Source organism: Lagenorhynchus albirostris, chromosome 17, assembly GCF_949774975.1.
Source record: "Lagenorhynchus albirostris chromosome 17, mLagAlb1.1, whole genome shotgun sequence".
NCBI lineage: Eukaryota > Metazoa > Chordata > Mammalia > Artiodactyla > Delphinidae > Lagenorhynchus > Lagenorhynchus albirostris.
In genome coordinates this window covers 80,639,307-80,651,663 of record NC_083111.1, presented here as the reverse complement: position 1 = coordinate 80,651,663, position 12,357 = coordinate 80,639,307, and the positions used below count along the sequence as shown (strand labels likewise).

General features: G+C 67.4%; 1 protein-coding gene across 3 annotated transcripts in view; it reads right to left on the bottom strand.

The window, feature by feature from the left end:
* Window positions 1-12,357, bottom strand: part of ADGRB1 (adhesion G protein-coupled receptor B1) — an 82,499-nt gene that overhangs the window by 14,585 nt on the left and 55,557 nt on the right. For all 3 annotated transcript variants that reach the window (XM_060127808.1, XM_060127809.1, XM_060127810.1), the window contains 6 exons: window positions 8,495-8,598; window positions 7,084-7,186; window positions 6,300-6,450; window positions 5,787-5,856; window positions 4,314-4,380; window positions 1,805-1,890 (listed from right to left, as the gene is read on the bottom strand). In XM_060127808.1, the coding sequence (XP_059983791.1) occupies window positions 1,805-1,890; window positions 4,314-4,380; window positions 5,787-5,856; window positions 6,300-6,450; window positions 7,084-7,186; window positions 8,495-8,598 (581 nt within the window). The remainder of the gene's footprint in view (window positions 1-1,804; window positions 1,891-4,313; window positions 4,381-5,786; window positions 5,857-6,299; window positions 6,451-7,083; window positions 7,187-8,494; window positions 8,599-12,357) is intronic.

Sequence of the window (12,357 nt, the reverse complement as noted above, 5' to 3'; positions counted from 1 at the left end):
CAACCAGATGGCGTCCAGCCCGAGCCTCCCCCGGTGGGGACAGGGTCCCGGGGCGCTGTGGGCGGGGACGGGGTCCTCGGGCCTCTTTCCACCTGACGCACCCGGAGCCCGGCGGGGGCAGGGGTGGAGAGCGGGGCGCCGGCTCTGTGGCTGGACGCGGCTGGCCTGAGGGCAGGGCAGGGCTGGGACCGTGCGCGTCCACGTCCAGCGGGAGGGTGACACTATCCGCCCACATTCACACAAAGAAGCAGGACACCTGGGCGCAGCCACTGTCCCTTCCCTCTGGTCGGCCCACATCTGGTCTGACCAGGCACTGCCCCCGCCAAGGAGCGAGGGGTTCGCCAGACGGTCAACGGGGGCGTCTGTGAGCTACCTGGGCAGTGGCCTCCCTGCCAGCCCTGAGCGTGTGTGCCTGTGTGCGTGGGCAGAGAGCACGGGGTGCCTCCTGTCTGGGTGGGAGCAGGGCTGCTGCGACCTCACGGGCGGGTCCGCGCGAGCTTCCGCGCCATGGCACCGCTGCACCTGGGGACGGGGCCCAACGGGGCAGGGGGCCGCCCGGACACACTGGGCTCTGATTCAGCGCCCAGCCCGGCTCCACCAGCCGCTCCCAGGCCTCAGCCTTGGTCTGCTCGGCTGTGAAGTGGGCACAAGACAGCAGACCCTGCCTCAAGAGTTACTGCAGGGAGCAAATGAGACAGTGCTGCGGGGTGGGCGCGCCGCGCCTCACTGGCGCCCTGACCCCCTGCGCACCCCGGGGCCTCCTCCGTGTGTGACCCACTGTTCTGGGAGCACGTGTGGGTGGCACTGTGCGCTGGGCTGGGCTGGAGGGGGTGAGCCTGCCAATCCCCACTTCACAGACTCAGAGAAGAGGCCCAGAGAGTGTAGGATCCAGGCCCACAGACGGCCAGGACAGGCTCCCAGCCACCGCAGGCTCTCCAGGGTCACACTCCTCCCCCAAAGCAAGTTTCTAACCAGGACAGAACCCACCAGGGACCCAAGGGGAAGGATTCCAGAAGCTCTCGTTCCCGGGGAAAAGCAAGAGCAGGAAGACAGGGGGAGGGAGAGAGACGATGAGAGACAGAGACCAAGCAGGACTGGCATGGAGGGGTGGTGGACGAGGGGGTGGGGACCCCCACGCAGACACCAGTCAGGGCAGAGGGACAGACAGAGCAGCGGGCAGAGGCGAGGTGAGGACGGCTCAGTGCTGGGGCAGGAGAGAGGGGGCCTGTCCCAGCCCACAGTTGGCCCCACCCGTGATGGCAGGGCCGCCGAGACCAGGGTGCTCCTGTCCCCTGGCAGCCAGAGGAGAAGCGCCCTTCCAAGCTTGCTCCTCCCCCAGGGCTGGGCACCACAGCCACTCAGGACCGCCCACCTGCAGTGCTGTGCGCCCTCTGGCCAGGCACTGCCCTCTCTGAGCTCAGCCTCCCAGGTGGGAGGAACATCCGGCCCGGCCCCTGCACTGTCCCCATGCTGAAGGCATCACAAGGATGGGCAGGCCACGTCCTGGTTCAGGGTCATCCAACCCCACGGTGGGGAAGGGAGAAGCCCGGGGCACCCTCCCCCTACTCTGGTGGGCCTGGGGTCTCCAAAAGTGATCAGTTCCACCGTTTCTGAGAACTTACGGAGGCCCTGCTTTGTCATGGGGCAGATGGGGAAAGTGAGGCACAGAGCAAGGCGGGGCTGGCCACGCAACCCTCCGCGCCTCCGTTTCCTACTTGCTTGGGAGGGGGGTGGGGCTCGAGGGTGGCTGGGCTCTGGGTCGTTTCGACTGCAGGTGGGGCGTGGCGCGGCGGCCCCGTCCTACCCTGCTCTCTCCTTCAGCTTCTTGTCAGTGATGCCGTCCTTGGACACGAGCTTGTTAAACACCAGGATGCCGATGACCATGTTCACCTGCGGGGCAGGGAGGGGCGGCTGTGGGGGGCCCCCGGGTCAGGAGAGGGACCATGTTCACCTGCGGGGCAGGGAGGGGCGGCTGTGGGGGGCCCCCGGGTCAGGAGAGGGACCATGTTCACCTGCGGGGCAGGGAGGGGCGGCTGTGGGGGGCCCCCGGGTCAGGAGAGGGACCATGTTCACCTGCGGGGCAGGGAGGGGCGGCTGTGGGGGGCCCCCGGGTCAGGAGAGGGACCATGTTCACCTGCGGGGCAGGGAGGGGCGGCTGTGGGGGGCCCCCGGGTCAGGAGAGGGACCATGTTCACCTGCGGGGCAGGGAGGGGCGGCTGTGGGGGGGCCCTCACGCTGTCGTCCCTTTACCCCGCCGTCTCCTCCCACAGCCCCAGCCGCTAGGTGGGGTTCTCCGTGCCACACGGTCCCCCCCCACCCCGCCCAGGGCTGGGCACCGCGGCTCGAGCCTCCCACATGACGGGTCCCCAGGCCCATGGCCATCGCCACTGGGGTCGGCAGTTTATGAAGCTGGGATTCCATCAGGGATGGAGTCCAGAGGTCAGAGGTCGGGCTGGGGTCACGGTGAGGCTGTCCCTGCCCGGAGTGGGACTGACCAGAGCAGTCAAACAGGCGAGCGGGCTGGCCGAACCACGCTGCTGGGGCACTTGTCCCACTCAGACCACAGAAGGGACCTCAGGGGACCTCCAGTCCAGCCGCCGCCCACGCCCAGGCTCGCCCCGCGTCCCCTCCTTAGCGCCCCTCGTGCGCCTTCCACACACGAGCTCGCCCAGCTCAAGCGGGACCTGACGCCTCGGGACACCTCCTGTCTGGCTCTGCCGGGGCCACACTGCTCTCCGCACCGCGCAGCCCTTTCGGGACCTTAAGCCAGGGCTGCCACCCCACAGGCGTCTTCCCTCAATCCCCCACCGCGGGGCACCCGGCCCTGGAGGTGCTTCTGGGTGTTGAGGCTACTCTCCTACTGCCCCCCAGACTGCCGCCTAGACAGAGAAGCTGCCCCAGCGTCCCAGCCATCCAGCTCCTCCACGGCCTGCAGGCCCTGGTCTCCCCTCCCCTCTGGCCTCGTCGCCTGCGTGGAGGGGGCTCCCAGCGCACATCCTCACTCCCCTAGGGCTTCCACTCTGCACAGAGGCTGCCTGACCCCCAGCCACGTTCCTGCGTCTCAGGCGGGGACGGGGACTCCATGGGTCCCTGGACCCAGAGGTCTGGGGAGGCCGACTCCCCGCAGCCCCCCAGAGCCAAGCTCGTGGCCGCACACACACCCCAGCCCTGCCTCCTGGCCGTCTGGGTGAAAGCAGCTTTCCCGGGTGGCAGCGCTGGGGCGGGAGAGGGCAGGACACCAGTGGCCGCCGCCCCGCCTGCAGCAGGCTCTGTGCCTGCCTTTCCCTGCATGTCCCCGTGTTACGGGAGGAGCCCCGGGCAGGAGCGCACGGCGGGTCAGGACCGGCCCTGCCCTCCAGATGCTTTGTGGGAAGGGACCTGGGGGGCTCCTGCCTCTGACATCCCCCCTCCTGCCCCTCCTGGGGCGCCTGCCCTTAGAAGGCCCGGCCCACTGCCTAGTGGCATTCAAATGCCCGGCCCACTGCCGCTTCCCTGCCCGCCGTCTTCTAGGAATAAAGGAGCTGGTTCCGGCTGGGGCTGGCCCACGGATTCTGCCCACTAACGCCACCCCCACCCGGCTCCCCCAACTCATGCCCCCTGCAGGCTCAGCCTCCCCTGGGTGCCCTGGGCTTCACTTTCCTCTGCCCTGTCCAGCCTGCGCCCAAGCCTGGCTCGGATATAGCAACAAGGAGGTGTGGCCCTGCCCGGACAGCAGGACTCTGCAGATGTGATGCCCTTTCCTGGGGGCAGGCAGCAGGGGAGGGCGAGATGGGCTCTGAGCCAGGCCTGGCAGAAGCCATTGATCTCGGGATACCCCCCAGCCTCGCCCTGCTCATCCGTAACCGGGTGACAATAACCCCGTGTGCGTGTGGCACCGTCTCTCAACCCTCGCTGAGCGGACGTGGGCACAGCGGAAAAAAACCCACTGAGGGTCAAGCAAGGGGAGGTGCTTCCCTCCTCCGGGGGCGACGGGCTCCCCATCGAGGGAGAAGTCCCAGGCCCAGCCGCGCCCTGCGGCCCCGGTCATCCGCCTGTCCGCCTTCCCCGCCCTACGGTCACTCGCTCATCAAATCCGTGAGGCCTCCTGGCAGGTACACCGCCGGGGTCCAGCCCTCAGGCAGAACGTGCTCAGAGAAGCACAAGGCCGCCAGCCCAGCCGCGCCTCCGCACCCCTGCGGCAGGTCGGGGGCGATCTGTGGACACCACCCACCCCTGGTGACCAGGGCAACCCTGATGGGGCAGCAGGTAAAAGCCAAGTCCGACCCAGGGGGAGGCGAGGGGCTCAGCCTGGATGTCGGGACGGGGGTCAGTACCAGCACGACGGCCGCGGCCGGTCCCACGAAGGCATACAGCAGTCCCCCCTCCAGGGAGAGCCAGCAGCTGGGGAGGGAGACAGGCTGGTTAGCGGCCAGGCGTGAGCCCCCATCCAGTCACACCCTGGGCACCACCAGCTTCCCAGGAGGGCGGCGTGACGCTGAGAAGGGGCAGGAGGAAGCCAGGTGACCGCACGTTCTTTAGCTTCAGAACCCACGGGAGCCCCCAGGCAGCTGACAGACGAAGTTTACGGATGAAGAAGCAGGTCCAGAGCAGGGGACCACACAGCAGAGGGCCAGGCCGCCAGAGGAAGGGACCCTGACCGTCCCCCTCCCCCGACTCTCCCCCCAGGCCTGGGCTCCCCAACTTGCCTCACAGACCCTCCCCAATCTCACGTGCAGACCCTCTTTCCTGACGTGATGCCAAAATGTTGGGCTGGGTCCCCGGCCTGGACTTCCACCCACCCACTCAACCCAGGCCCTCTGCATCAGGGCCCCTGCTCACACCATGACCTGGGCCCTCCACCAGACTCGGTCACCAGCCCCAGCCTTACTTCCCCAAATCTCCTGGGCACCACCCAGGGCGTCCACAGGAGCCCTGAGCCCAGTGAAGGCTGCTCGGTTTCCTGCACGGCCACACCACGTGCCAAGTGCACAGCTCTCCACCCTTCAGAACCCGGCTGCGACACCCCGCCTCCTCCTGACGCACCCCTGAGCCCGGCAGGCTGGGTGCTCCTTCCTGTCAGCCCTGGGGACGGTGTTCGTACTTCCTTCCCAGTACTCACCCCACGGGTCCTCATTCGAGTGCAGGGGGCGCCTCAGGGCCTGGTCACGTCCTGTCCCCCTGGGGCTCTGCAGTGGGCCAGGCCTGCGCAGCCCTGCCGGCCCCTCCTCCTGGCTCTCGCTGCCCGTTCTTCCCCACATCCACAGCCATGGCCCCCTAGGCTTTGGCTCCTTTCCCCCCGTCTTGGGAAGCCACACGGCCTCCAGGATAACCCTGAGCTTCCTGGCTTGGCATTCGAGGCCCCTGGAACTGATCCAGCCGACCCTTCAGGGCCTCAGTGACTTCATCTGTGAAACGGGCACCCCCACCTGCCCCGCCTGCCCAGGGGCCATACAGCCCCCCTTATCCCCACACCGGCGCAGGGGCGCATCCCCTATCGTGCAGATGGGGAAACTGAGGCTCTGAGAGGCTAAGGCATCTGTCCAAGGCCATGGAAGGAGGAAATGAGGCTCCAACCGCCCCAAGCCGTGTTTCTCTTCACCCCGCTGCCCACTGCCGGGAGGAGCTGGCTGATGGGAGGCAGGTGCCTCCCCGGGGCCCGGCCTCCAGCTCCCGGGGCCCTCACTCTCGCCCAACCTTGACTCTCTCATCTGTGAGATGGGCGCCCAGCCAGCCCTCACCTCCTAGGGCAGGGGGAGGGTCTGGGGGAGCCGTGCGGCCTCCACCACGTCCCCACCGCCCCGACTCACTAGTTCATCGTGCTGTACCCTCTGGCCTTGGTAAATCCCACGGAAATGGCCACGACCAGCGCAGGAAGCCCTAGGGGAGGAGCAGAAAGAAAGGGTTGGTCTCCCCACTGCCCAAGGCCCCGCCCGTCTCAGGAAGGGGAACAAAACGCACCCCTGAAGCCCCTGAACAGAGGGTGACACTGAGCATGTGAGAAAGGGGACAGAAGGTGGACAGGATGAGGACCCACAGAAATGGGGGGGGCGCCGGATCAGCAAGTAAGATGGGACGCCTGGCCGCGTCTGAATTTCAGATAAAAAATGGGAAAACTTTCTATCAGAAGTATAGACCCAATACTGGATGGGGCGTCCTCATACCACAGAGTTATTCCCTCACCTGACATTCAAACACAACGAGGCAACCCCTTGGAGTGGAGGCCTGGAGGGAAGCTCAGAGGAGAGAGAGCTGCCAGGGGCCAGGAGGAGGGCCGGGTCAGAGAGGGGGGCCCCGCCGCCCGTGGGCCCCGTGGCGCTCACCCCAGCCCAGGCACAGGAAGCGCTTGCGGACCAGGCGGTTCCGGAGGCGGCCCGTCACGGCCATGTAGGACTGCCAGGCCTCGGTGAGCACCCAGCAGAAGGAGGACAGAAAGAAGAAGTGCAGGAAGGCGGCCACCAGCGTGCACACCACCTGAGCGGCGGGAGAGGCGGAGAGGTGCTCGCTCACCCGACCCCGCCTGCCCCGGCGACCCCGCCTGCCCCGGCGAGGGCCCAAGTCCAGCGTCCGCACAGTGACCAAATCAACTCCCCAGGTAGGACGCCAGCCAGCGCTCACCCGCTCCACCACCCTGCGACGGGCTGTGGTACATCGCGGTCCTGGTGGGTGCTTGCGCGACTCCACCCACCAATGCCAGGGACAGACACCCCTCTCCCCGGCTTCCTCACCCACTCACACATGCACCGAATGCCGCAGGAGCCCACCCAAAAGCCCCGGTGTGAGCCCACCCGCTCAGCAGCTGGTCCCCCGGAGGCCACACGGCGACAGCCTGGTACCGATGGTGGGCCGGGGCCGGGGCTTGAGCGGGCTCGTGTCAAAGCGCCAGTCCAGCTGGAGGCTACAGACACCGAGTCCCCACCCCTGGCCAGGTGACGGGCCCCTCCGGACTGAGCCACGCGGCTGCTGCGGCCAAAGGACAGCAAAGGGGTCCGCACGGCTGTGGCACCCTCCTCCCTAAGCTTCTGCGTGGAGGCTCACATCACCGCCACCGGCGCCCCCCAACCTGGGACGCGGGGGCGCGCGCGCGGCACAGCACAGGCCGCTTACCTTATTGCGGGTCTGGGTCTGCCCGATGAGGATGAGAGCGTTGGAGGAGATGATGGACAGGCAGAAGTTGATGAGGATGACGGACCGCTCTGAGCGGATGTACCTGTGCGAGAGGGTGGGCGGCCATGATCGGCGCCCGGAAGGGTCTCAGCTTCACAAGAACCGGGGTGCTGTGGCCACTAAGGCCAGCGCCCCCTCCTCCCTGCGGGCACCGCTGCCAGTACCAGCACCGTCATCCCCACCATCTCCAGCTCCACCACCACCACGTTCTCTCTCAGGGTCGCCGACTCCACCGGGTCCTGAACACAGCTCACAGGGAAGGAGGTGTTTGAAGACCGTGGGCCAAAACCTCAGAACCACAGCTGCCTCGGGGGAGGGGCTGGGCCAGGGGGCCAAGCACGCCTCCAGGGGATTCAGGACGGATGGTCTGGGCAGGGGCTGGTGGGGGGGGGCACTGGATGTTTCCGGGTCGCTGACCCTCTGGTGCCTCTGACCTTGGGCAGGATGGGGTGGTGGGGGGCAGGAAAGCAGAGGCCACCCCTCCCCCAATGGCCACATCGACCCCTCCTCGCTGGCCTCTGGCTGACATCGTGCTGCCCTTGGAGCTGACACACTGGGAATCTGGCTGGGCCCAGCGGGTGGCTGCTGGGCGGGTGACCTTGGCTTGACCCTCCCTGTCCTACTGTCCCAAACCCCTGCTCCTCCGGGCCCAAAGTGGGACGCTTGGGGGAAGGGAGTCTGTGCACACGTGTCCCTTGCCCCAGGGCTGGTGACCGGCAGCGACGGGGTCGCCCCACACCCCAGGGGCCAACACTGGTCAGACAGCACCCAGGGCACAGGGGTCTGTGAAGAGGCCTTGTGGCCTGGGGCAAGGGGTGTGGGGCAGGCGGCCCAGCAGAGACCCCCATCCTGACACTTGACCCCGGGCTTGGGGAGTGACCCTGCACATCCACGTGACGGAACAGACAACAGGCAGGGAAGTCATGATCTTGGGGTCCCCGTGGTCACGGGGCAGGGTGCTCAGCTGGGGAGTGGGCTCGGGGCGCACCTGCCAGCCCCTGTGAGCGGTGGTGCGGGCCCAGCGCCATGCAGGAGCAGGCAGGCCTGGCATCCCTGGCCTGCACCTGTGCCCCCGCCATCAGCGCCACGCAGCCTCCACGGAGCAGCCACCAGGGCGGGCGGGGTGGTGGCGACGACGGAGTGACAGGTGCTGCTAACTGGGAAGCTGGGGAGGAAGGATGCTGGGTCCCCGCCCCCCACGGCTGCCCTTGATGGGAGAAGGGATGCGACTCGACCCCAGTCAGCCCCTTCCTGGGAAGTGCCTGCACCGCCCGCTCCCCTCCCCCTCCGCTCCCCTCCCCCTCCGCTCCCCTCCCCCCTCCCCCCTCCCCTGGCCCGCCGGAAGCAGCACCTCCACACGGACACGTAGATGATGATGAGCATGAGCAGGGTCAGGGACGACACGCCGCAGCCCACGATGAGCGCCACCGACGGCACGATCGCCTTCTCCATGTTCTGGTGGGTTCCGGAGCCGGGGACAGAGAACAGGGTGAGGGGGCCCAGGCAGACATGCAGACTGAGGGTCCTGCAGGCCGTGGGGGATGCCGGGGGAGCCTTCCCCCGCCACCCCTGCATCCTCCGCAGGCGCCCCTGCCCAGCAGCCCTCGGCTGCCCTCCTGCAGCGCTCTGAGCCCCCCCCAACGCCAGCACCTTCTGGCCTGGGCTGTCCCCGGCGAGGGGTCTCATCCCCTGCTGAGGGCAGGGTCTTTGTCTGTGCCCCGCCCCGGCCCCACTGGTAGAATGAGTCGTGTGCCCAGCCTGGCAATACGCCCCCCACCAATCCCAGGGAAGGACTCCCCCACCCTGAGTCACAGGTGAGATCACGGAGGCAGCAGGCCCAGCGCCCCGCCACGGACAGCTCTCCCCGGCTCCGTGGCTCTGCAGTTCCGGCCGCGGGCAGAAGCCACCGCTCTCTGAAAGGGGCCCAGAGCTCCAGCTGCATCTAACGGGGCACTCAGCGCCCACCCCTCCAGACCTGGCCCCTCCCTGACAGCCGCTCCACCCACAGCCTGCACCAGGCGCTCATCCACCTCCTCCCTCCAGCGGGGCCCTTCCGTCTGGGCTGGGCCTCTGCCCTCCATGCGCCCAGGCCAGCCCCCGGGCTCTTCCCCAAGCAGGAGCCAGTCTCAGAGTCTCCCATGCCACCCCACCACGGCCCAAGCTGTGTCCGAAGGCCCCAGAGGCCACCAGGTCTGGCCCTGCCCCCCTTCAGCTCGTGAGACCAGCCCCCCGCACTGGGCTGCCCCCTCGTTCCCACTCAGCGCCTGGCTCAGCCATGCCCTCTGCCAGGAAGCCCTGCCCAGCCGTTGCGTGGCAGTGCCTCGGGCCGTTCTGGTCTTGTCCCCTCTCAGAGGGGCCAACGGACCCCACTGCTCCCCACCACGTGGCCCAGCGCAGCCCTAAGCACCGGCTGGTCCTTGCTTACGCATCCCTGTGTGCCCCGCGACGTGACCGCGTGAACCACGGCCACACCACAGCGCAGTGCCCGGCACACACGGCAGGCGGACCGCGTGTGCTTGCCGAGGAATGACCCAGGTCCCTCTGTGTCCAAAACCCAAAGACAAATGGAGGGACTGGAGAGAGCGAGTGCCCACCGCTTCCAGGGCTGGAGATGACGGGAAAGCTCGGCCAGGGGACAAGGGGCTGCTCGTGGGCTTCCCCGCCCCAGAGCTGACACCTTCCTGCCCGTCCCAAGTCTAACTTGGCCGACACCCTTCAGACCCCCTGCTGACCCCAGCACGTGGCAGAGCGAGACTCCCACCCACTTCCTAAAGCCACGGTGGCTCTTTCCGCCCTCAGATGCGACCTTCCACCTTCCTTGGGAGCCTAAGGTCCCGGGGCTCCTGCACAGGGCACCCCAGGGCCCACCCCACTTGACACAGCTGCCTCCCCCCCCCACCACGGTGACCGTGCTGTGCTCTCCATCCGAGGCCTGGACTGCCCTTCCCCACACCGGAGGTACCACCTCCCGCCCCCAGGTCCCTCTGCTGTCCCTCTGTCCCAGCCGTGTCCCATGGCTGGGGGTGCCTGTCTGTCCCTGCAGCCCCGCCTCCTCATGTCTGTGAGCCCCCTGTGGGCAGGCCTGGCGTGGACGCTCGGTCAGTGTGACTGGCTGGATGAATGGAGACCAGGAAGGCAGAGGCTCCGGGAGAATCGAGAAAGTCGTTCAAGGTCACCCAGGCATCCGCGATCCCCGGGGGCCTGGCCCGGGTGAGGCGCCAGCACAAACTTCTGCGTTTCCATGCAGGCGGTTGGAGGGCTCCGGGTTGCGGCCAGCACCCCTGAACTCACCCGGTAACCTCAGAGGCCCGGCCAGCCACGCAAGTCATGGGTGGCCGAGTAAGTGGCTCAGGCCTGCTTCGTGGCTGGCTCCGGCCCCGACCTCGGTGGCCATCTGCCTCCATCTGCCCTCATTAGGCCTGGCAGCCGCACGCCCGCCAGCTCGCCCACCTGCCCTCCCGTGCCCTCCTCCTCCTCTCTGCCTGGCTCATCCGTCACTCCTGACAGCCCTAGCCCTGCAGGTTCTCAACAATGTGGACAGGGGTGTCAGGGATCTCAAGGTCTTGTTGGGAGGGCTGGACCGGAGACCTTAAGGGTGAGAGACTGGTCCCAATCCACACAGAGATCAGGCAGAAGCAGGCCGGCCTCCTGCTGGAGACTGGCTCCCCAGCCAGGCTCCGAGCCACCCCAGGGCCTTTGCACATGCTGGTCCCGCCACCCAGCGCTCTTTCCCTGATCTTCACACGGCTGGCTCTTCTCTCGCCTTGGCTGTCACCTCCGCACACAGGTTCTCGCTGGACATCCAATCTGAGCCAGCCCCTCATCTCTCTGCCCGCCCCCTTGTCTTGAGTCTCTTCAGGGCACCAGCCCCTCCCCCCCACCTTTACTTGTTTGTCATTTACGGGGTTGTTGTCAGTTTCCACCACGTGAATTCCCTACCTGCAATCCTCTCCCAACTCTTACATGTCTCATGTGCCCTGAACACTGATTTCCTTCCTATGGTGCTGTCTTTATCCCGTCTGCGCTCCAACACCACACGTGGCTCACAGCTACCCACGCGAACGAGCCCTACTCCAACACTGCCTGACCCCTGACGCCGGGCACACGCTGAGCCTTGATTCCGGTCAGATCGGTAGCCCAGTTTGGGGCACGTCACGGAAGCGATGCCTCCCACAACTACGCCTTACAGACTGTTTACTACACGCCAGGCTGTGTGGCTGCTGTAAGTACCTCACCAGGTTCGGTCCCCACCAGGCTGAGGCAGGTGGCCTCGCCCCCTCAGATGTGACTCAGAGCAGTTACTCAACCCTCCGTGGTCACAGGCCTGCAGCGGCACAGCCGGGACCTGACACTCCGGCTGCACGCAGGCGGGGGATGCCTGCGTCTCATCCTCCTCCACTCCATGCCCACGGATCTAACCCTTCCCTGGCTCCTGGGCTGTGACCACAGCACCCCTTCTCTTCCGTCCTCTCTGGGGGCCTTGCTCTGGACTCTGGTCCCGAGACCACTCCATACCCCGAGATGCCAGCGGCCTCTGCCTGCTCAGACCGAATGCCCACGCCCCACGCACACACCCGACTCCGCGGGTGGAGACGGGCAGCATCCGCCCCACCCACAGCCCAGCTCTCCGCTGCCCCCACCCCGCCTGCTGGTGGGTTATTCTGCCCTCACGCCTGCTGGGATCCCTCCAGGACCCAAGCCCACCACCTCCCAGCCACCCAGCTCCCCGGACCTCGGGCTGAAGCTCTAGCTCGCCGGGCCCCCGCCCTGCCTGCCCGCCGAGCTCCACCCGATCTTCCGCTTGCTTCTTGCCTTTCTCCCCGTCCCTGGGGCGACCATCCCTCCTCCCCGCCAAGCCTGCTGGGAACTCCTGCTCACCCCTCAGGGCCCTACTCCGCACCTCCTCCTCGTGCCCGTCTCCCAAGCTACTCCTGGAAGGAAGGAGGCTGGCGCTGAGCCCCCAGAGCACCTCCTCCCTCCAGCCTGGGCTTGTCTCCCCGTCAGACCCCGTGCCCCTCGAGGGCCCGGTCGCAGGCACTCAGAGGGGTCGGCACAGCGTGATGGGCTGCAGGCCAGCAGTCTCCCTCTCCCTCTCGGCCCTTGCCCACTCAGCATCTCTGGGGCCCGAGCTGGCTGGGAGAAGAGAGGAAGGTGGCGACGGCTCTGAGAGCAGGTGAGCACAGGCGAGCAACCCAGCACAGGCCAAGCCCCCCC